Consider the following 24,126-nt stretch of genomic DNA (forward strand, 5'->3'; position numbering starts at 1 on the left):
TACCTGTAAAACGGTAACCTGAGAAGAGCTAATGGAGGCCAGAAAAGATGCGGCTACTGCTGTGAAATCACTGGGAGAGCCGCACTGCTACTCTATTATAACCAACAAGCCCTGTAATGAAGTGATAAGAACAAGCGTTAATTAGAAGAACACGCAAAATATCAAAAATAGGTGAGGTTCCCAAACCTTAGGCTACGAACCCACAATGAGTTTTTTATGTTGTGTATTTTTAAAAATGGAGAAAATCTGCATCATCAAAACTTCATTGTGGGAACGTATTCTTACTGTCACGTGGGGGTTTCATTATAGCCAATGGATTATAATAAAGGGTAAGTGCAAAAGTTCAAGAGTGATTCAGAATTTGGCCAGTTGCACATTAGCCACAGTCTACATTTATTCAGAGGACAGTGAATGCTCCTTGTTCCCCTAAATGTGCAACCTTCTCTCCCTACACAGAGCCCCATTTACCTGCCAAACTGCCTTATCAAAAACCCAAAAACGGTCACTGGCCCCAAGCAATCAATCACCACTTAATGTCGTTATCGGCATCAAAGACTGCTTTAATCTTGTGATGCTGATTGCAGGTGCACTTGCCAAAAGATCCGAGGCTGCGGGAGCACTCGGACCGGTCTGCAGATAATCTGCCCCACAATTAGCAATGCCGCTGAGTGTTCTGACACCTACAGAGAATCTAAAGATTTTTTAGCAATTTGTTCTAAGGCTACATTCTCATGATGACCTTTTGATGTTGCAGATTTTCTACACAATGTCTGCACCCATTAAGTAAAATGGGTTACTTGCATTTCAAAAATACACGTATGCAACACAAAAAACTCTCAAAAAAAAAAAAAAAAAAAAAATTATCGTGGGAATGAATCAACTACTTAATAAAGGATAACACCACTTGCAAATCTATACATAACTAATTGTATTTGTTACAATACTTCTGATTTGACAGAATGCAAATTCTAGTCAGTCTCAGCAAAGTGGCACTGGATAATTTTTTTTACATACTCCTGCTAATCTTCCAATTGACTCCTCTTTTAGCAGCTTCTTTCCAGGCCCCCCTAGCATTGCCGTTCTTCATTAGGACCCATGCACCATCGATGACATTAATCTGATGTCGCACCCCATGTCACCATGTGCAGCACAATGTACTTAAGGCGCCACTTCAGAGGGTTTTTTTATTGCACTGCTGGAGTGGTGATGATAATCCAAGTCCCCTCACCACCGTCTGATACTCACCTTCTGACGTTTTCATCGCTGCACCGGTCTGTCTCATGCAGTTTGTCAACTGCCAGCTGCTCCATTATGTCATGGAGCGTGTCAGGGGTCACTAATCAATATACGTCTCGTTCCGGCTCTGATATACTTACACTGACAGCTTGTGACATAGCACATGACTTCCACCAAGTCAGAAGCTGCGCTCACAAGACGGCATTGCAGGATCGGAGCACTGCCACAAAAAGTCAAACCGCTGGAAAGTGAGTATTACAAAGAACAGGGGGCTTGCATTTAAAGCGTCACTCCAGCACTGAAGAAAAAAAAAAAAAAAAAAAAAAAAAAGCTGTAGTGGTGCTTTCATAAAAAGTCAACTACATGAGGTGTGCCCTCACGTGACAGTATAAGGACTTGTGAAAAGTGCCAGCACCAGAGTCCCGCCAAAAAAGCAGAGGAGCCGATTGGAGAAAGACCGGCCTCAGGGAATATATGGGGAGTAGAAGAATTTATTTATTTTTTTTATTTATTAAACAGTTCCATGGTGATTTAATTTAACCCCTTCACTACCAAGGGTGGTTTGCACGTTAACTCCCGGGCCAATTTTTACAATTCTGACCACTGTACCTTTATGAGGTCATAACTCTGGAACGCTTTCATGGATCCCGGTGAATCTGACACTGTTTTCTCGTGACATATTGTACTTCATGGTAGTGGTAAAATTGCATTCAAATAACTTACGTTTATTTGTGAAAAAAACGGAAATTTGGCGAAAATTTTGAAAATTTCGCAATTTTCCAACTTTGAATTTTTATGCCCTTAAATCACAGCGATACAGCACACAAAAAACTTAATACATAACATTTCCCACATGTTTACTTTACATCAGCACAATTTTGGAACCAAAATTTTTTTTTGTTAGGAAGTTATAAGGGTTAAAAATTGACCAGCGATTTCTCATTTTTGCAACACCATTTTATTTTTAGGGACCACTTCACATTTGAAGCCACTTTGAGGGGTCTATATGATAGAAAATACCCAAAAGTGACACCATTCTAAAAACTGCACCCCTTAAGGTGCTTAAAACCACATTCAAGAAGTTTATTAACCCTTTAGGTGCGTCACAGGAATTTTTTGATTAAAAAAAAAATGAACATTTAACTTTTTTCACAAAAAAAATACTTCAGGTTCAATTTTCTTTATTTTACCAAGGGTAACAGGAGAAATTGGACTGCAAAAGTTATTGTGCAATTTGTCCTGAGTACGCTGATACCTGATATGTGGGGGGGAACCACTGTTTCGGCGCATGGCAGACCTCAGTAGGGAAGGAGCGCCGTTTGACTTTTTCAATGCAAAATTGGCTGGAATTCAGATCGGACGCCATGTCGTGTTTGGAGAGCCCCTGATGTACCTAAACAGTGGAAACCCCCCAAGTGACCCCATTTTGGAAACTAGACCCCCCAAGGAACTTATCTAGATATGTGGTGAGAACTTTGAACCCACAAGGGCTTCACAGAAGTTTATAACGTACAGCGGTACAATTAAAAAATCATATTTTTTCCACAAAAATGATCTTTTCACCCCCAATTTTTATTTTTCCAAGGGTAACAGGACCCTAAAAGTTATTGTGCAATTTGTCCTGAGTACGCTGATACCCCTTATGTGGGTGTAAATAACTATTTGGGCGCATAGCAGAGCTCGGAAGGGAAGCAGCGCCATTTGACGTTTTTGGCTAGAATTGAGATCGGACACCATGTCGCGATTGGAAAACCCCTGATGTACCAAAACAGTGGAAACCCCCCACAAATGACACCATTTTGGAAACTAGACCCCCCAAGGAACTTATCTAGATGTGTGGTGAGCACTTTGAACCCCCCAGTGCTTCACTGAAGTTTATAACGTCCGGGCGTGAAAATAAAAAAATCGTATTTTTTCCACAAACATGATCTTTTAGTCCCCATTTTTTATTTTCCCAAGGGTAACAGGAGAAATTGGACCCCAAAAGTTGTTGTCCAATTTGTCCTGAGTACGCTGATACCTCATGTGGGAGAAAACTACTGTATGGGCACACGTCGGGGCTCGGAAGGGAAGTAGTGACGTTTTGGAATGCAGACTTTGATGGATTGGTCTGCTGGTGTCATGTGCGTTTGGAGAGCCCCTGATGTACCTAAACAGTGGAAACCCCCCACAAGTAACCCCATTTTGGAAACTAGACCCCCTAATGAACTTATCTAGATGTGTGGTGAGCACTTTGAACCCCCCAGTGCTTCACAGAAGTTTATAACGACCGGGCGTGAAAATAAAAATATCGTATTTTTTCAACAAACATCATCTTTTAGTCCCCATTTTTTTTATTTTCCCAAGGGTAACAGGAGAAATTGGACCCCAAAAGTTGTTGTCCAATTTGTCCTGAGTACGCTGATACCTCATATGTGTGAGAAAACTACTGTATGGGCACACGTCGGGGCTCGGAAGGGAAGTAGTGACGTTTTGGAATGCAGACTTTGATGGATTGGTATGCGGGTGTCATGTGCGTTTGGAGAGCCCCTGATGTACCCAAACTATTGAAACTCCCCACAAGTGACCCCATTTTGGAAACTAGACCCCCCACGGAGCTTATCTAGATGTGTGGAGAGCACTTTGAACCCCCAAGTGCTTCACAGAAGTTTATAACGCCTGGGCGTGAAAATAAAAAAAACATTTTTTTCCGCAAAATTATATTTTTGCCCCCAATTTTTTATTTTCCTAAGGGTAACAGGAGAAATTGGACCCCAAAAGTTGTTTTGTAATTTGTCCTGAGTAGGCTGATACCCTACATGTGGGGGTAAAACACTGTTTGGGCACATGGCAGAGCTTGGCAGGGAAGGAGCACCATTTGACTTTTTCAACGCAGAATTGGCTGGAATTGAGATCAGACGCCATGTTGCCTTTGGAGAGCACCTGATGTGCCCAAACAGTGGAAACCCCCAATTATAACTCCAACCCTAACCTCAACACACCCCTAACCCTAATCTGAGCCCTAGCCCTAACCCTAACCCTAGCGGGAAAATGGAAATAAATACATTTTCTTTTAGTTTTATTATTTTTCCCTAACTAAGGGGGTGATAACGGGGGGTTTGATTTACTATTTATGGCGGTTTTTATGTTTGGCGGCTGTCGCACGCTAAAAGACGCTTTTTATTGTAAAAATAGTTTTTGCATCACCACATATTGTGAGCTATAATTTTTCCGTATTTTGACCCACCGAGTCATGTGAGGTCTTATTTTTTGCGGGACGAGTTGACGTTTTTATTGGTACCATTTTCGGGCACGTGACATTTTTTGATCGCTTTTTATTCCGATTTTTGTGGCGCAGAATGAACAAAAACCAGCGTTTCATGAATTTCTTTTGGGGGGGTGCGTTTACACCGTTCCGCGTGCGGTAAAATTGATAACGCGTTTTTATTCTTCGGGTCAGTACGGTTACAGCGATACCTCATTTAGGTCTTTTTTTATGTTTTGTCGGTTTTTTGCAATGAAAACAATTTTATATAAAAAATAATTATTTTTGTATCGCTTTATTCTGCGAGCTATAACTTTTTTATTTTTTTGCGGATGATGCTGTATGGCGGCTCGTTTTTTGCGGGACAAGATGACGTTTTCAGCGGTACCATGGATATTTATATGCGTCTTTTTGATCGCGCGTTATTGCACTTTTTGTTCGGTGGTACGATAATAAATCATTATTTTTTGCTTCGTTTTTTATTTTTTAAGGGGTTTGCTAAAGGGGTTAACTAATGGGACAGTTTTATAGGGCAGGTCATTACGGACGCGGCGATACCAAATATGTGTACTTTTATTGTTTTTGTTTTTTTTATTTTGAAAAAATGGATTTATTGGGGAATATTTTTTTTTTTTTTACTAATTTATTTAGCGAATTTTTTTTTAATTATTTTTAACACTTTTTTTTTTTTTTATTTTATTACCTTGTCCCAGGTGGGACATCACTGTCCTGTGACAGATCGCTGATCTGTCACATCACAGATCACTGTGACAGATCAGCGATCTGTCACAGGCACTGCTGCAGACTTACTCATGCCTGCGCTTTGCAGGCAGTGAGGAAGTCAGCTCCCTGCAGGCCCCCGTCGCCATCTTGGATCCGGGGGCCTGTAGGGAAAGAGCCCCCCGCAGCAGCGCTGCACATTGCGCTGCCGTGGGGGGTTCAGGGAAGCACGGAGGGAGCCCCCTCCCTGCCGATGCTTCCCTTTAACCCCCGGTACACCGCTATCGCGTTTGATCGCGGTGTGCAAGGGGTTAACATGTCGGGGGCGGTCCGTGACCGCCCCTGACACATTGTGCCGGGTGTCAGCTATGATAATTAGCTGACACTCGGCCGCGATCAGCGGCGCTCACCACGTGGGCGCCGCTGATCGCGATGACGTAATATTCCGTCCATGGTAATTAGGTCCATGGTCACATGGACGGAATATTACGTCAATTGTAGGTAAGGGGTTAATTTTAACTAATTTATTTTATGCAAATTAAATTTCGAGCGAATCTGCAAAATCTGCCAAATTTGTGAGGTCATATAGAATAGTCACTCAGATCCTTATGCTCGTCCATATTTCCCACTTCTATCAAATAGGTATCATAACCACAAAATAATGAATGTTAATCATTTCTGCTGTCAGTGGTGTTGGGTTGGCTGACTCGCATATAACAACGGGTTCACATCTGCATCTTTCATACACACACACGCGAGGGTGCAAAGTTCACGTCAGGAGCCCTGTGTTCAGTAAGGGTGCACCCGGCTACATGGATCTAGTGAATGTATATGTAGTGTGAACACACAATATGTAACTTTAGGGGATACACAGATGCAGTAGAGTCCAGGAGCCTACAGGGGGCCCCACCGCAACTTCCATTTATTAAACATTTATCTCAGAATAAGGCCTCTTTCACACTTCCGTTTGTGACCATCAGCCAAAATCCGCTGGTTTTCAAAAAAAACAAAAAACAAAAAAAAAAAAACGGATCCGCCATTTTTTTTTTGGTGGATCCGTTTTTTTCACCATTGATTTGCATTAGCGGCGGATCTTGACGGATGGCCATCCGTTGGATCCGTTTTTTTGCGGATCCGCCAAATTTTTTGCGTCCACCGACATTCCCTGGACGGACCTTGCAACGTTTTTTTTTGGCTGCAGGATCTGCATTTTCCAGAGCGCATGCCCAGAGAAATGAAGTCAGGGAGAAATTTAACCCTGAAGTCATTTCTGGCGGACGGAAAAAATTCTCTCTCTCTCTCTCCTTCCCGCAGCGGTTCCTTTAAAATTCTTAATTCAACGGATCCGTCAAAAAAACGGTCCGGTGGCATCCGTTCACATCAGTTACCAAAGGATCCGCTTTCCGCCATTTTGGCGGATTTTAACTGACACAAAAATACTGAAGTGTGAAACAGGCCTATTGGAAGCACACAGTACAAATTATTATCAGACACGCACCATAGGGTTACTTCCACTGCGATGGCAAGAGGTCATTTCCTACATGTTTGCTCTACATTCGAGCCAAACTAGTCTGGCATATTTAAAGGGGCTGTCCAGTGAAAAACAAGTTATCACCTGTCCAGAAGTCGGGTAATAATCAGGTGGGGGTCTGATCGCTGGGGCCCACATCCATCATCACAACGGAGCGATAGTGGGAACGCTCAACAGCTGCTCTATTCATTGCCAATGAGGTGCTGGAGCACTACACTTGGCTGCTAACTCAGTCGACCCACAGAGAATGAATGAGGAGAGGTTGGGTTAAATTTTGTAATGGGGATAAAAGTTCCCCATTTTGCAGAGTGGGGTCCAACTATTGGGACCCAAACCAATCAATCAGTAAATTATCAGCTACTCAGCACATAGGTGATAACTTGTTTTTATTGGACATCCCCTTTAAATGGCATCATGATTCTTTAAGGAGTGCATCACAGATCTGCCAGTTAAGGCAGTCACTGTGCAACATGAGGATCACATTAGCAGAGGTAAAGATTCCTGAGTAGACATTGCAGGCCTTAAACTGGCTTAGAGATGAACAGGCCTCGTTTCCCATAGCAACCAATCAGAGCTCCGCTTTTATCTTGTAAACTGCTCTGGGAAAATGAAAGCTGAACTGTGATTGGTTGTTATAGACAAGGCCAGTTTGTTCTCTCAGCCACAATTTAACCAAAAAAAAAAAAAAAGCTGATTTGGGGGATTTTCTTAAGGAAAATCTGTCCCCAACTACATGTAACACAGGGTCCCTCTAGAGATTATGGATCTGCTGAACTAAAAAGGGGATTTTCACCTTGAAACAGCATAAATCTAATATATAAAGGGGTGTGTGTGTGTGTGTGTGTGTGTGTGTGTCCGGGATTGGCATCTGCACCGTCGCAGTTACAGCCACAAAATGTTGCAGTCACATGTCAGGACCCCGAGAGCGACATAGGCTATGTTGTGAGGTGAAGTTTTAACCCTGCGCGTTCCAATTCACCAAACAATTTGGCCTATTATTCTTATTTCTATGGTGTTATCGTCCTTCTGTAAAGCTGGAAATAACACAATTTATTACCATGCCAACACAGACCACCCTCTGACACAGACTGCAGGGGGAGCCCAGTATCACACAGGGTAGGGTTAGATACACAGCTCAGCAGTCAGTATCACACAGGACAGGGTTAGATACACAGCTCAGAAACAGGATGTGTCAAAGGAGAGGACATTTTCATTCCAAGAATTCCACTCATTGCATCTGATTTGTTTTTTGATTTTAAACGCCTCCAGTTTCCAGTTCAGCTGCTATTTGCAATGTCCATTAACAAGGTTCAGGGACAGTCCTTGAAAGTAGTAGGGATCGGTTTGCAATCTCCATACTTTTCTCATGGTCAACTTTACGTGGTCTGTTCAAGAGTTGGAACTGCCAAAAATCTGTTCATCTTTGCACCGAAAGGAATAAAAAAATATCTTGAATGACTTGAAAATAAAATACTATCAATACTTGGGTAATCGTTTAGTTAATTTGTGTTGCAAATCTGTAGTGTTGAATATATGATGTGAAATGTTTTTATGTAGAATATAATCATTATAATTTGTTATAACCACAGTTGGTTACTATGCCCAGGCAACGCCGGGCTCTTCAGCTAGTTAGACATAAAATATAAATAAAAACAAGACGGTACTAGGAAATGCCCAAATCTATCCCGTTATAACACCGGCTGTACATTATTGGGTCACCTATGGAACAATAGAGGTCACTCTATGAGAGCTGTATGAGGCACGCAGGGTAAGATCCTCACCGGACCGCCGCGTCCGCAGTCAGTTCTGCACCTGTGAAAACAGAAATGTGGGGGGTGAATATAGTGATCGCAAGCTGTAGGCGCCGTCTCATAGCACGGCGATAGATTACCTGCTCAGGTACCTTGATGCTCTCGGCACACTGAAGAAATTCGGTGACGTGCTTGGAGCAGTTTTCCACCGCCATCTGGTTTTCTTTCAGACATTGCTCGAAAGCCTCAAAGGGTTCGGCACATTGAGTACGAATCTTCCGTATTATAGGACTAAAGGGAAAAAAATGGAATATGGAGTGATGGAAACTGAACACATTGACCAAATGTAACAAAATACTGACACATGGCGACCAATCGGTGCACTAAACCAAAATGGCGGACATGACCACCTAAGGAAAGCACTGGCGGCAGTGGTGTCCCGCCTCAGTCAGCGATTGGACATTTTCAGTGTTTCGAGGGTGGACTGGGTAAACATTGAAACAGCAGCTGCGGGAATTTTTTTTATTTTTGATACTTTTTTAACCCCTTAGTGACATATGATAGACACTTACATTATTTGCCGGCTCCCTGACTTTGATGGCCCAGCAGATGATGGCTGTGATATTCACCCATCATCTGTCTAAGACAGCGGCATTTACAGCGGGGCAGTAAGGGGCAGCGTCATTCTTCACCCTGATTAGTAGCTCCGTGACGGGGTCCGACATTGAGTTGCCATGACAGCCGGGGGTCTGCTGAATATAACAACCAGCTTCAGGCTGGCGTTCATAGGAGTCGGTGATTTTTGCTATATACAGCAGTACTGTGGTATTGCTGTATATGGCACAAGCGATCGGGCACAGAGTAATGGTTATATAAAAAAAAAAAAAGAATAAAATGGACATGTGGTATTGTTCGGAAATAACAAAATATAAAAAATAATAAACCCAATTAGTAAATGGTGTAATGAGAAAAAATCTAAGCGTCAAAATTTGCGTTTTTCAGACTCTGCAACACTGCAATAAGAGGCGATCAAAACATCGTATTTACTCCAAAATGGTATCACTAAAAACGCCAGCCCAAAAATGTAAAATATTATGGGTCTTGGAAAATAACGACAAAGGCAATTTTTTTTTTTTTAAACAAAAATTTCGGAATTTTTTTTTTCACTACTTAAAAACAAAAAAAAAATACTATAACTGTTTGGTATGTGCGTACTTGTACTGACCGGAAGAATATCGTAGGGTCATTTTTATCATATGGTAAATTAAAAACAAATTGGGGAACTGCACAATTTTTGCAATTTCGCTACACTTGGAATTTTTTTTTCAGGCTTTCCAGTGCATTTATCACATAATGAATGGTGTCATTCAGAAGTACAACTCATCTCACAAAAATTAATCCCTCATATGTCTATGTTGACGGCGATTTAAAAAAAACGAATAGCATGACCAGGATAGGGTTAATTAATGCCAATTTAAGATATTTAAAAATATGTTTTCCTTTAATCAGATGGTCAACACATTTTAGATTGTAGGAACGTAAAAAGAAGTTACGAAAACATACATTTCCCACATGACAAGCCCAACACTATTGGCACTGCCCCATGCTACAGCGAACACCCACAAGGCACACCGCAGAAAACTAGGGCGTCAGCTGAGCACAACCCCTTTACTGACCGGATTTCTTGAAGCTACTCACTGAGATGAAGTGCACTGCGCCACCTTCACTTTCTGCTCATGACAGTCTTGCTGCCAGGTGCCCGGTTTACTGCTCACACACGTCCCGTACTCCTCCAGCTCATTGCGGCAGTACTTAGCTGTGACTTCCATGGCGGCCTGCCTGTGATCGGGAAATACGAGAGAAGGCTGATACAGGTGGGACATCAGGAAGCGATGGAGGAAGAGATCTGGAATGTGGCACGACTGTTACCACAAGCAGATTTGGAGATGCACCCTTCCATCTCACAGAAGGGCGGTACGGTGTGCACCGTCTGCACAGGTCACACATACAGGAGCGGCCTCAGCACCAGCAGTACGGTGTGCAGTCTGCACGGGTCACACATACAGGAGCGGCCTCAGGACCAGCAGTACGGTGTGTACCGTCTACACAGGTCACACATACAAGAGCGGCCTCAGCACCCGCAGTACGGTGTGCACCGTCTGCACAGGTCACACATACAGGAGCGGCACCAGCAGTACGGTGTGCACCGTCTGCACAGGTCACACATACAGGAGCGGCACCAGCAGTACAGTCTGCACGGGTCACACATACAGGAGCAGCCTCAGCACCAGCAGTACGGTGTGCACCGTCTGCACAGGTCACACATACAGGAGCGGCACCAGCAGTACGGTGTGCACCGTCTGCACAGGTCACACATACAGGAGCGGCCTCAGCACCAGCAGTACGGTCTGCACGGGTCACACATACAGGAGCAGCCTCAGCACCAGCAGTACGGTCTGCACGGGTCACACATACAGGAGCGGCACCAGCAGTACGGTGTGCACCGTCTGCACGGGTCACACATACAGGAGCAGCCTCAGCACCAGTAGTACTGTGTGCACCGTCTGCACGGGTCACACATACAGGAGCAGCCTCAGCACCAGCAGTACGGTGTGCACCGTCTGCACGGGTCACACATACAGGAGCAGCCTCAGCACCAGCAGTACGGTGTGCATCGTCTGCACGGGTCACACATACAGGAGCGGCTTCAGCACCAGCAGTATGGTCTTCACCGTCTGCACAGGTCACACATACAGGAGAGGCCTCAGCATCAGCAGTACGGTGTGCACCGTCTGCGCAGATCACACATACAGGAGCGGCCTCAGCACCAGCAGTACGGTGTGCATCGTATGCACAGATCACACATACAGGAGCAGCCTCAGCACCAGCAGTACGGTGTGCATCGTCTGCACGGGTCACACATACAGGAGCGGCTTCAGCACCAGCAGTATGGTCTTCACCGTCTGCACAGGTCACACATACAGGAGAGGCCTCAGCATCAACAGTACGGTGTGCACCGTCTGCGCAGATCACACATACAGGAGCGGCCTCAGCACCAGCAGTACGGTGTGCACCGTATGCACAGGTCACACATACAGGAGCGGCCTCAGCACCAGCAGTATGGTGTGCACAGTCTGCACAGGTCACACATACAGGAGCGTCCTCAGCACCAGCAGTACAGTAGCACCGTCTGCACAGGTAACACATACAGTCATGGCCAAAAGTTTAGAGAATGACACAAATATTATATTTTCACATGATCTGCTGCCCTCTGGTTTTTATGTGTGTGTGTCAGATGTTTTTATCACATACAGAAATATAATTGCAATCATATTATGATTAACAAAAGGTTATATTGACAGTTAGAATGAGTTAATGCAGCAAAGTCAATATTTGCAGTGTTGACCCCCCTTCTTCAGGACCTCAGCAATTCTCCCTGGCATGCTCTCAATCAACTTCTGGATCAAATCCTGACTGATAGCAGTCTATTCTTGCAAAATCAATGCTTTTATTTTGTCTGAATTTGAAGGTTTTTGTTTGTCCACCCGTGTCTTGATGATTGACCACAAGTTCTCAATGGGATTAAGATCTGGGGAGTTTTCAGGCCATGGTCCCAAAATCTCTATGTTTTGTTCCCTGAGCCATTTAGTCATCACCTTTGCTTTATGGCAAGGTGCTCCATCATGTTGAAAAAGGCATTGTTGATCGCCAAACTGCTCTTGGACGGTTGGGAGAAGTTGCTCTTGGAGGACATTCTGGTACCATTCTTTATTCATGGCTGTGTTTTTAGGCAAGTCTGAGAGAGAGCCCATTCCCTTGGCTGAGAAGCAACCCCACACATGAATGGTTTCAGGATGCTTGACAGTTGGCATGAGACAAGACTGGTGGTAGCGCTCACCTGGTCTTCTCCGAATAAGCCGTTTTCCAGATGTCCCAAACAATCGAAAAGGGGATTCAGAGAAAATGACTTTACCCCAGTCCTCAGCAGTCCACTCCCTGTACCTCTTGCAGAATATCAGTCTGTCCATGATGTTTTTCCTGGAGAGAAGTGGCTTCTTTGCTGCCCTCCTTGAGACCAGGCCTTGCTCCAAGAGTCTCCGCCTCACAGTGCGTGCAGATGCACTCACACCTGCCTGCTGCCATTCCTGAGCAAGCTCTGCACTGCTGGTAGCCCGATCCCGCAGCTGAAACACTTTTAAGAGACGGTCCTGGTGCTTGCTGGTCTTTCTTGGGCGCCCTGGAGCCTTTTTGGCAACAAGGGAACCTCTCTCCTTGAAGTTCTTGATGATGCGATAGATTGTTGACTGAGGTGCAATCTTTCTAGCTGCGATACTCTTCCCTGTTAGGCCATTTTTGTGCAGTGCAATGATGACTGCACATGTTTCTTAAGAGATAACCATGGTTAACAGAAGAGAAACATGTGAAAAAGACTTGGGTATACTAATAGATCACAGACTGAATATGAGTCAACAGTGTGATGCAGCAGCAAAAGGCAAATGCAATTCTAGGATGTATTAACAGAAGCATACAGTCTAGATCACGTGAAGTCATTATTTCCCTCTACTCCTCTTTGGTCAGACCTGATCTGGAATATTGTGTCCAGTTTTGGGCACCACATTTTAAAAAAGACATCAACAAACTGGAGCAAGTTCAGAAAAGAGCAACCAGAATGGTGACTGGTCTGCAAACCCTGTCTTATGAGGAAAGGTTGCAGGATTTGGGAATGTTTAGTTTGCAAAAGAGAAGACTGAGAGGAGACTTAATAGCTGTCTACAAATATCTAAAGGGCTGTCACATTGTAGAAGGATCAACTTTATTCTCATTTGCACAAGGAAAGACTAGAAGCAATGGGATGAAACTGAATGGGAGGAGACACAGATTAGATATTAGAAAAAACTTTTTGACAGTTAGAGTGATCAATGAGTGGAACAGGCTGCCACGAGAAGTGGTGAGTTCTCATTCAATGGAAGTCTTCAAAGAGGCTGGACAGACATCTGACTGGGATGATTTAGCGAATCCTGCTTTGAGCAGGGGGTTGGACCAGATGGCCCAGGAGGTCCCTTCCAACTCTACGATTCTATGATTCTATGCCAAGCACCAGCCTCCTTTTAAAGTGTCCAGTGGTGTCATTCTTACTTAATCATGACAGATTGATCTCCAGCCCTGTCCTCATCAACACCCACACCTGTGTTAATGGAGCAATCACTGAAACAATGTTAGCTGGTCCTTTAAAGGCAGGGCTGCAATGATGTTGAAATGTGTTTTGGGGGATAAAGTTAATTTTCTAGGCAAATATTGACTTTGCAAGTAATTGCTGTTAAGCTGATCACTCTTTATAACATTCTGGAGTATATGCAAATTGCCATTAGAAAAAATGAAGCAGTAGACTTTGTAAAAATTAATATTTGTGTCATTCTCTAAACTTTTGGCCATGACTGTACAGGAGCGGCCTCAGCACCAGCAGTACGGTGTGCACCGTCTGCACAGGTCACACATACAGGAGCAGCCTCAGCACCAGCAGTACGGTGTGCACCGTCTGCACAGGTCACACAGAGGAGCAGCCTCAGCACCAGCAGTACCGTGTGCACCGTCTACACAGGTCACACAGAGGAGCGGCCTCAGCACCAGCAGTACGGTGTGCAGTCTGCACAGGTCACACAGAGGAGCGGCCTCAGCACCAGCAGTACCGTGTGCACCTTCTACACGGGTCACACATACAGGAGCAGCCTCAGCACCAGCAGTACGGTCTGCACAGGTCACACATACAGGAGCAGCCTCAGCACCAGCAGTACGGTGTGCAGTCTGCACAGGTCACACATACAGGAGCAGCCTCAGCAGTAGTGTGCACCGTCTGCACAGGTCACACATACAGGAGCAGTCTCAGCACCAGCAGTACGGTGTGCACCGTCTGTACAGGTCACACATACAGGAGCAGCCTCAGCAGTACGGGCTGCACCGTCTGCACAGGTCACACATACAGGAGCGGCCTCAGCACCAGCAGTACGGTGTGCAGTCTGCACAGGTCACACATACAGGAGCGGCCTCAGCACCAGCGGTACGGTGTGCACAGTCTGCACAGGTCACACATACAGGAGCGGCCTCAGCACCAGCAGTACGGTGTGCACAGTCTGCACAGGTCACACATACAGGAGCGGCCTCAGCACCAGCAGTACGGTGTGCACAGTCTGCACAGGTCACACATACAGGAGCAGCACCAGCAGTACGGTGTGCACAGTCTGCACAGGTCACACATACAGGAGCAGCCTCAGCACCAGCAGTACGGTGTGCACAGTCTGCACAGGTCACACATACAGGAGCGTCCTCAGCACCAGCAGTACGGTGTGCACCGTCTGCACAGGTCACACATACAGGAGCGGCCTCAGCACCAGCAGTACGGTGTGCACCGTCTGCACAGGTCACACATACAGGAGCGGCCTCAGCACCAGCAGTACGGTGTGCACCGTCTGCACAGGTCACACATACAGGAGCGGCCTCAGCACCAGCAGTACGGTGTGCACCGTCTGCACAGGTCACACATACAGGAGCAGCCTCAGCACCAGCAGTACGGTGTGCACAGTCTGCACAGGTCACACATACAGGAGCGGCCTCAGCACCAGCAGTACGGTGTGCACCGTCTGCACAGGTCACACATACAGGAGCGGCCTCAGCACCAGCAGTACGGTGTGCACCGTCTGCACAGGTCACACATACAGGAGCGGCCTCAGCACCAGCAGTACGGTGTGCACAGTCTGCACAGGTCACACATACAGGAGCGGCCTCAACACCAGCAGTACGGTGTGCACCGTCTGCACAGGTCACACATACAGGAGCGGCCTCAGGACCAGCAGTACGGTGTGCACCGTCTGCACAGGTCACACATACAGGAGCAGCCTCAGCACCAGCAGTACGGTGTGCATCGTCTGCACAGGTCACACATACAGGAGCGGCCTCAGCGCCAGCAGTACGGTGTGCACAGTCTGCACAGGTCACACATACAGGAGCAGCACCAGCAGTACGGTCTGCACAGGTCACACATACAGGAGCAGCACCAGCAGTACGGTGTGCACAGTCTGCACAGGTCACACATACAGGAGCAGCCTCAGCACCAGTAGTACGGTCTGCACAGGTCACACATACAGGAGCGGCCTCAACACCAGCAGTACGGTGTGCACAGTCTGCACAGGTCACACATACAGGAGCGGCCTCAGGACCAGCAGTACGGTGTGCACCGTCTGCACAGGTCACACATACAGGAGCAGCCTCAGCACCAGCAGTACGGTGTGCACCGTCTGCACAGGTCACACATACAGGAGCAGCCTCAGCACCAGCAGTACGGTGTGCATCGTGCACAGGTCACACATACAGGAGCGGCCTCAGCGCCAGCAGTACGGTGTGCACAGTCTGCACAGGTCACACATACAGGAGCAGCACCAGCAGTACGGTCTGCACAGGTCACACATACAGGAGCAGCACCAGCAGTACGGTGTGCACAGTCTGCACAGGTCACACATACAGGAGCGGCCTCAGACTCACTCACATGCTCCTTCTGCCTCCGGTCACCCTGAAGAGCGCACATGGTCCAACTCCACTTCCTGGTCGGGGAGGGGGGAGGGCTGTGATTTTCCCGGCTGTGCAGTGACGTCACTCACAGAACCGGAAGTCGTGTTTCGCCGGCGGAAGCGGATGCCGGTGTTGCCAGGGCCAGCGCTGACGCAGGCGGAAGTGTCAGGGGGAAAAAAGGGAATGGCGGCGGCGGCTGGTGTCAGCGGTGTACCGGCACAAGACGAGCTGGTCCGCTCGGTCACCCTGTACCGCCGCCGGCCCCGGCTGCTCAGGGGCACCGTGCTGCCCTTCTCCGTGCTGTACCCGGCCTGGCTGTACCTGTGGGTGTCGGTGTACGGGGTGTCGGAGTACCCGGAGGCCGGGCTGATCTGTGCGGCGGCGCTGGGGCTGCTGCACGTCCTCACCGTGCTGTCCGGGCTGTGGTCGGTGCACGCGCACTGCGCGCTCTCCTGTACGAAGGTCAGTGGCGGGGGCGGGCACCGGGGTCACCTGTGCGGGGGGCTCCCAACATCTGGACTGGGGGGGGTTTCCTGCGTAGTGACGTCACTGCCTCAAGTCTTCACCTGTAGCTTACCTCTGATGTCATATTCTTCAGTTTGTGACCATATGTGACATGTTAGGTTATTGGGGGTCCTACTCTGGGGGCTGGTGGGTTACTGTGAAAGGAATGGGTGTTACGTGTATGTGGACTACTGTGTCCTCCAAGTCAGCGGCCCCTACTGCCCCAGAGCAATGAATGGACAGTTCCATATGGCGACACGTCTGGTGTGGGGGGATCGCTGGGTGATGCGTCTTGGAGGATCGCTGGGGGGATCGCTAGGTGACGCGTCTGGGGGGATTGCTGGGGGGATCGCTAGGTGACGCGTCTGGTGTGGGGGGATCGCTGGGTGACGCGTCTGGGAGGATTGCTGGGGGGATCGCTTGGTGACGCGTCTGGGAGGATTGCTGGGGGGGATCGCTAGGTGACGCGTCTGGGGGGATTGCTGGGGGGGATCGCTAGGTGACGCGTCTGGGGGGATTGCTGGGGGGGATCGCTAGGTGACGCGTCTGGGGGGATTGCTGGGGGGATCGCTTGGTGACGCGTCTGGGAGGATCGCTGGGGGGATCGCTGGGTGATGCGTCTTGGAGGATCGCTGGGGGGATCACTAGGTGACGCGTCTGGGAGGATTGCTGGGAGGGATTGCTAGGTGACGCGTCTGGGAGGATTGCTGGGGGGATCGCTAGGTAACGCGTCTGGGGGAATTGCTGGGGGGGATCGCTAGGTGACGCGTCTGGGAGGATCGCTGGGGGGATCGCTGGGTGACGCGTCTGGGAGGATCGCTGGATGACGCGTCTGGGGGGATTGCTGGGGGGGGATCGCTAGGTGACACGTCTGGGAGGATCGCTGGGGGGATCGCTAGGTGACGCGTCTGGGAGGATTGCTGGGGGATCGCTGGGTGACGCGTCTGAGAGGATCGCTGGGTGACGCGTCTGGGGGGATTGCTGGGGGGATCGCTTGGTGACGCGTCTGGGAGGATTGCTGGGGGGATCGCTTGGTGACGCGTCTGGGAGGATCGCTGGGGGAATCGCTAGGTGACGCGTCTGGGAGGATCGCTGGGTGACGCGTCTGGGGGGATTGCTGGGGGGGATCGCTTGGTGACGCGTCTGGGAGGATCGCTGGGGGGATCGCTGGGTGACGCGTCTGGGAGGATCGCTGGGTGACGCGTCTGGGGGGATTGCTGGGGGGGGGATCGCTTGGTGACGCGTCGGGGGGGATCGCTTGGTGACGCGTCTGGGAGGATCGCTGGGGGATCGCTAGGTGACGCGTTTGGGAGGATTGCTGGGGGCATCGCTAGGTGACGCGTCTGGGAGGATCGCTGGGTGACGCGTCTGGGGGGATTGCTGGGGGGGATCGCTTGGTGACGCGTCTGGGGGTATTGCTGAGGGGGATCGCTTGGTGACGCGTCTGGGGGGATCGCAGGGGGTGACCCGTCTGGGGGGATCGCTAGGTGACGCATCTGGGGGGGGATCGCTGGGTGACGCATCTGGGAGGATTGCTGGGGGGGATCGCTTGGTGACGCGTCTGGGGGGATCACTAGGTGACGCATCTGGGAGGATCGCTGGGGGGATCGCTGGGTGACGCGTCTGGGGGGATCGCTGGGGGATCGCTGGGTGACGCGTCTGGGAGGATCGCTTGGGGGGGATCGCTGGGTGACTCGTCTGGGAGTATCGCTTGGGGGGATCGCTGGGTGACGCGTCTGGGAGGATCGCTGGGGGGGATCGTTGGGTGACGTATCGGAGGGGATCACTTGGTGAGGTGGTTCGGGGGGTCCGTGTGGAGTCGTAGCAAAATTGAGTAGCTTTGCTGTCACTGCTATGGGTGAGGACCCTCACACTCGGCATCCATGGGAGCACCTGGTGGCTCCTCTTATCTGCTGGACATGGCGCCCTCTGATATTAGCCTCCTACAGGGGGTCTTCAGGGGGCTTTGGGTTATATGGTGGAAGGAGCGGATTGTTTGTATGCTTCCTACACAGGACAGTTTGTCGATGTGGTCTGAGCGCAGTGCGATCATCAGACCAGGGGTCTCTTGTCCCCTGTGGCTGCACCTGCTGACCTGAGAGGACCTTTATGACCTCGTGAATCCTCTCTAGGACGTGTACGTGCCATAACAGGACGCCTCAGGATAGGTGGTCTGTATCAGATGGGCAGAGACGGGCCGCCCTCACAGTGAGCTGTCTACGGGTCCTGCACAGCTCCTCACACCGTGTAGTGGCCGTTCTCAGGTACTGCAGCTCGGCTCCTATTAAAGTGAACAGAATCCAAGCTGCAGTACCGAGGAACGGCCACAAGGGCTGCGCTGTGAGGATCTGCTAACAGCTGGGGTGCCTGATGCCGGACCCTCACCGACGTGATCAGGGACCACCCAAATAAGATGTTTGAAGGGGACTTGAGCCAGTCACATTGCCTGTGTAATGGTGCAGGCTCCGGGGCGACATGTGACACTCCTGTAGTTAATACCCATGGAGGTGTCACCAGTGGAGCTGTCGTTGTGGCAATTACACAGCCGCTGGTGTGAGATGTGTCTGCTGGGAGCTGCATGACGACGTCTAACCAGTCGGATCACAATGTCACCGACGGGTGCAGCTGGTGCCGTCTGGCTGGTGACCTGCGGGTTGTATGTGTGGATTGTTATTGTGTATGCAAAACTCACTCTGTCCTATAACCTCCCCCCCACAGGACCCAAACCCAAACACCGCCACCTGGGCTAAAGTGGTACCCACCCCAAACAATGGATCCGCAGAGCTAGTGCCACTCATCAGAGAAAAGGTGAGGATGGGACACAAGGGGGGGGTATTTATAGGTAAACATGTCATCTTCTATGTGGTGCTGAAACCGGTCCCACCGGAATTATGGAGCCAGGCTGTGTACACCTGACACTAGCACCCCTCCCCCCATAATTATGGAGCTGGGCTGTGCACCAGATACCAGTCCCCCATAGTTATGGAGCCGGACAGTGCACCTGATGCCAGTCCCCATAATTATTATGGATCCGGGCTGTACTCCTGATACCCGCCCCCCCCATAATTATGGATCCATGCCGTACATCAGATACCAGTCCCCCATAATTATCAGGGGCATGGGCCCAGTCTAGTAAATGGAAGTTTGGCTGTAGTGAACAGGAGGTAACCATGTTTGCTGGCAGCGGCCTGGCTCCCCTGAAAGTAAAAGAATCTGAAATTCCATCTGCGCTCGATCCTTCTCTCCCCAGGCAGCATCTGTCGGGGAGAGCCGGCAGGTCCCCATACCCCTCAGTCGGCTGGTGGGTTCGGCCCACCTTCAGGTAATGTGGGCTCTGTACTGTGCTGTAGTAACGATCCCGCTGTCTGGACCCTCAGAGTGAAGATGGACAGGAGACACTCAGCTTTGAATTCCAAAAAATCAAGTATTCTTACGATTCGAGGGAGAAAAAAGAATTTTTCCCGGTTGTGTTCCCCGTGGAGCGGAAGCTCTCCTATTACCAGGGGGCGAAGGGTTACATGGAAGAGGCCGACATTAAAGCTGCTGAGAAGACCTACGGCACTAACAAGTAGGAGCGGGGCGTATCGCAAGCAGAGGCCGACACGGCGCTCCTTTTATCCATGCTGTCCTGTTTCTTTTCCCAGGGCTGAAATGGTTGTGCCTGACTTCTTGCACCTGTTTAAGGAGAGAGCCATCGCCCCCTTCTTCGTCTTTCAGGTAAGACTGTCTGTTATAATGAAACGTACGAAGTGACTGAAATGTGCCGCGTTGTTTTACGTCTGCAGCTCCTGTGCCGACCAATGTGTCTCCATAGTTGGACTATAACTGAACGGTTTTACCCCAACTCCTCATCTTCCTCTCACTATCAGCGGCTCTGTGCCAATTTTTTGTGTTCGGGGGACCAAGAAAAAAGACATGACTGGAAGTTATGCACACCACGATACTTGTTTTTTCAAAAAATTGTGTTCTTTAGTTTTTTGTTTCAGGAGCCATATCTTGTTTTTTTTTCTTTTTTTTTAATTCTTCCATCGACATACGCGTACGAGGGCTTGTTTTTCTGCAGGACAAGTGGTGATTTTGAAAGATGGCATTTTTTCTCCTTTTCATGGCACAGGGGGAACCACAGCTGGCATCTGCTGGATATGGTGCGGGTTCAGCTCCTGGGCCCATTCCGTGCACGCGTCCACCGGGTACTACGCAGGTTCGGCGCCTGAGCCTGCTCCGTGCACGCGTCCACTGGGTACTGCGCACGTTCAGCGCCTGAGCCCGCTCCACGCACGCGTCCACTGGGTACTGCGCGGGTTCAGCTCCTGAGCCTGCTCCGTGCACGCGTCCACTGGGTACTGCGCGGGTTCAGCGCCTGAGCCTGCTCCGTGCACGCGTCCCCTGGGTACTGCGCGGGTTCAGCGTCTGAGCCTGCTCCGTGCACGCGTCCACTGGGTACTGCGCGGGTTCAGCACCTGAGCCTGCTCCGTGCACGCGTCCACTGGGTACTGCGCGGGTTCAGCGCCTGAGCCTGCTCTGTGCACATGTCCCCCTGGGTACTGCAAGGGTTCAGCGCCTGAGCCTGCTCCATGCACACGTCCACTGGGTACTGCGTGGGTTCAGCTCCTGAGCCTGCTCCGTGCAAGCGTGTGCCAGGGCTCAGATGAAGTTCACAAAAGTTTTACAGACTATAGAGAAATGGTATGGAGACACATGAATCTGCACGGGAGCTGTGTACACAGAACAGTAGACTGTTAATAATTTAGAGTCCGTCCAGGTGGAAAAGAGAACGGTCCGTGGGTAGATAACTCCTGACAATAATGAAATGAGCATTACTTACCAAAGCTTGGCTGATCGGAGGATGCCTGACCTCTCCTTAGAGCGGCGCTCTGAAATGCTGTCAGCATGTGTAGCCGCCATGCTACGCATTTATCTGATTGCCGATCATCGCACTCAGCATTCCCAAGAAAGTACCTGGAGAGGTGGCGCATATACTCCGCTTCTATCCTACAGAGCATTTGAGACCCCTGTTGTCGGGATTGTTGCTCTTATCCCTCTGATCTACAAGTTATCAGTGACTCTTAAGAATAGTTGATAACTATCCGTGTTCGGAATAATTGAACCTATATGCTCACGTTGGCCAAGCATATGTATGTAGCGCTGTGGGAGGACGCTGCATGAGCACATCCCCTGACATGGCCGTGTCAGTCTCTACACATGGATTAGACAGTTACTTTAGGGGTCTGCGCAGATCTATGACGCTGTCTTCTTACGCCGTCAGGTGTTCTGTGTCGGGCTCTGGTGTCTGGACGAGTACTGGTATTATAGCGTCTTCACCCTCTTCATGTTGGTGGCGTTCGAGGCCTCGCTGGTCCAGCAGCAGATGAGAAACTTGTCGGAGATCAGGAAGATGGGCAACAAGCCCTATATGATTCAGGTGAGCAGGGGGCCAACGAGGAGCTGCGCGCGGTCCAAGCCCCTCCAACCATACTGCGCCATCTTCTCAACATCTGTATCTGCTCTCTCTAAGGTGTACCGAAATCGGAAGTGGAGGCCGATCTCCAGCGATGAGATCATATCGGGGGACATAGTGTCCATAGGTAAGGTCACTCTTCTGGAAACCCTTGCCAGCAACAGCGGCCGTCGTAGCCATAGCGAGTGTGCTGCGTACACCAGGAGCTTCACCATGATGGAGGACGCAGGTATAGACAGAAGTGTTCTTTTCTTTAATTCCAGGCAGATCGGCAAATGAGAACTTGGTCCCCTGTGACGTGTTGCTTCTGCGCGGCCGATGTATTGTGGATGAAGCCATGCTGACCGGGGAGTCTGTGCCTCAAATGAAGGTAGGTAGCCACTGATTAGATAGGCTACTATGGGTTCCAGGTCGTACTAGAGGGAAGCCGTAGCAGGCTAGACTTACATTAAATGTGGATGAGCCAAGTCAACCAAAGCTAGAGCCATCGCTTGTTAGTAGAGATGATTCATGCACAGGACTGAGTCCAGTGTCCAGGTCAGTATTCCGTGCCATCGGACGGCAGCCCTGCGAACCGCCTCTTACCTGCCGACATCCACGGCTCCTGAGGTCGTTGTGGAGTAAAATGCAGGAGGCCTAATCGAAGAAGAGTCACGGATGCCGGCAGATAGGAGGTGGTTCATTGGGCTCCCATCAACCGCGGAATACTGACCGGGGCACAATACTAGGGTCGTGCAAATTTATTTACTCATCTCTACTCATTAGCCAATTTTGGCTTATCAAAGAAAGTTCTTGGCATGGGACCCTCGTGTATGTCATCCATGCGTTCGAGGGAGGCGTATGTACGGAGGTTGTTTAGGTCTCCCCTTTACCATAGCGCGATGGGGTGTGCCCAAGGGGGGTAGCCATGGCTGCTGGGGACACGCTTAAAGCCCGCGTAGAAGCATCGAAGGTCGCAGGGGGGACTAAAAAAATTATTTAATTTATATATTTAACAAATTATAAAAATGTGAATTTCCCTCATTTTTCCCATCCAAAAATAAAGGTAAAAAAATAAATCTATTTGGGATCGCCGAGAGGCTACAAATCGAACCTGTCAAGATATAAAATTATTTAACCCATAAAGAAAAAAAAAATTGAAATGCCAGTACTATTTTTTTTTTTTTTGCCCCACCTCTCAAACATGCAATAAAAAGTGATCAAAACATCGGATGTACCGCTAAATGTTATCACTAAAACTACTGCTCGAGACGCAAAGAAACGAGCCCTCACACGCATCCATCGACGGAAAAATTGAAACGTTAAGGGTCTCAGAAATTGGTGACACAGACCAATTTTATATTTAATTATTACAAAGTTACAAAAAAAATTTAAACCACTAAAATATAATAAAAAGAAAACTATACAAGTTTGATATCAACGTCATCGTAGTGACCCCCAAAAAAATTACGTTTCCAGGTCATATTTACTACACAATGAAACAAAGCCAAAAAAAACCATAACATAATTGTTCTTTGTTGTTTTTTTTCTCCGTTTTTCCCCAATTGGAAATTCTTGAATCGTTTTTCAGCACGTATGGTAAAGTGGAGGGTACTATTCATGGCTACAACTTGTCCTGCAAGAAACAAATGCACAAAAATGAGCCCAGGCCTAGTCTTTAATGGTCTATGTACCATGAATGGAGAGGCCTCTAGACATCTCTGCAGTTCTTCAGAGGTGACAGCGCCATGTTTTTTTTTTCTCTTTCCGCAGGAGCCCATAGAAGACTTAGACCCAAAACATGTTCTAGATCTGAACGCCGACTCCAGGTTACATGTCATATTTGGGGGCACGAAGGTTGTGCAGCACACTCCTCCTCAGAAGGCCACCAGCGGTTTGAAGCGTGAGTATGGATGTCGGAGAGTGCAGCATTTTTCTTAGAGACCCCCTTTACGAGTAACGGTAAGGAAGTGGCTGCCCTTCTGGTGTACCAGGGAGTTACATGTCTCCATCAATTGACCAAGGATAAAGTTTGAGTGGTTCCAGGGCTTAGAGCCATCAGCTGATCACATGAGCGGCCATATAATCTTTTTGGTGCTCTAGACCAGGGTTCCCCAACTCCAGTCCTCAAGGCCCACCAACA

At 48.9% G+C, this 24,126-nt stretch overlaps 2 protein-coding genes across 9 annotated transcripts in view; one reads left to right on the plus strand and one right to left on the minus strand.

Moving 5' to 3' along the window:
• Positions 1-3: 3 nt before the first annotated feature.
• CHCHD5 (coiled-coil-helix-coiled-coil-helix domain containing 5) lies at positions 4-16,149 on the minus strand. 8 transcript variants are annotated; one of them, XR_012222564.1, is made up of 5 exons: positions 16,020-16,149; positions 10,181-10,321; positions 8,623-8,773; positions 8,451-8,543; positions 4-111 (listed from the first exon to the last, which is right to left on the minus strand). XR_012222564.1 is itself a non-coding variant. In XM_073555694.1 (5 exons), coding segments are annotated over exons 1-4 (294 nt in total). In that variant the 5' UTR covers positions 16,022-16,149; the 3' UTR covers positions 7,756-8,152; positions 8,513-8,531. The 8 variants fall into 8 exon arrangements, 5 of the variants coding, with proteins under 5 accessions (XP_073411795.1, XP_073411792.1, XP_073411794.1 ...); XR_012222565.1 differs by lacking the exon at positions 4-111 and adding an exon at positions 7,756-8,152 and having other exon boundaries at positions 8,635-8,773; XR_012222563.1 differs by lacking the exon at positions 4-111 and adding an exon at positions 7,756-8,152.
• The window catches only part of ATP13A1 (ATPase 13A1), a 52,760-nt gene continuing 44,776 nt past the window's right edge, over positions 16,143-24,126 (plus strand). Inside the window, exons 1-8 of the mRNA XM_073555689.1 lie at positions 16,143-16,504; positions 19,265-19,354; positions 19,924-20,114; positions 20,191-20,263; positions 21,813-21,968; positions 22,062-22,131; positions 22,268-22,374; positions 23,757-23,886. Of these exons, the coding sequence (XP_073411790.1) occupies positions 16,166-16,504; positions 19,265-19,354; positions 19,924-20,114; positions 20,191-20,263; positions 21,813-21,968; positions 22,062-22,131; positions 22,268-22,374; positions 23,757-23,886 (1,156 nt within the window). The 5' untranslated portion in view covers positions 16,143-16,165. The remainder of the gene's footprint in view (positions 16,505-19,264; positions 19,355-19,923; positions 20,115-20,190; positions 20,264-21,812; positions 21,969-22,061; positions 22,132-22,267; positions 22,375-23,756; positions 23,887-24,126) is intronic.

This window comes from Dendrobates tinctorius, unplaced genomic scaffold (assembly GCF_039654945.1).
Source record: "Dendrobates tinctorius isolate UK_male_01 unplaced genomic scaffold, ASM3965494v1 ptg000228l, whole genome shotgun sequence".
NCBI classification, from domain to species: domain Eukaryota; kingdom Metazoa; phylum Chordata; class Amphibia; order Anura; family Dendrobatidae; genus Dendrobates; species Dendrobates tinctorius.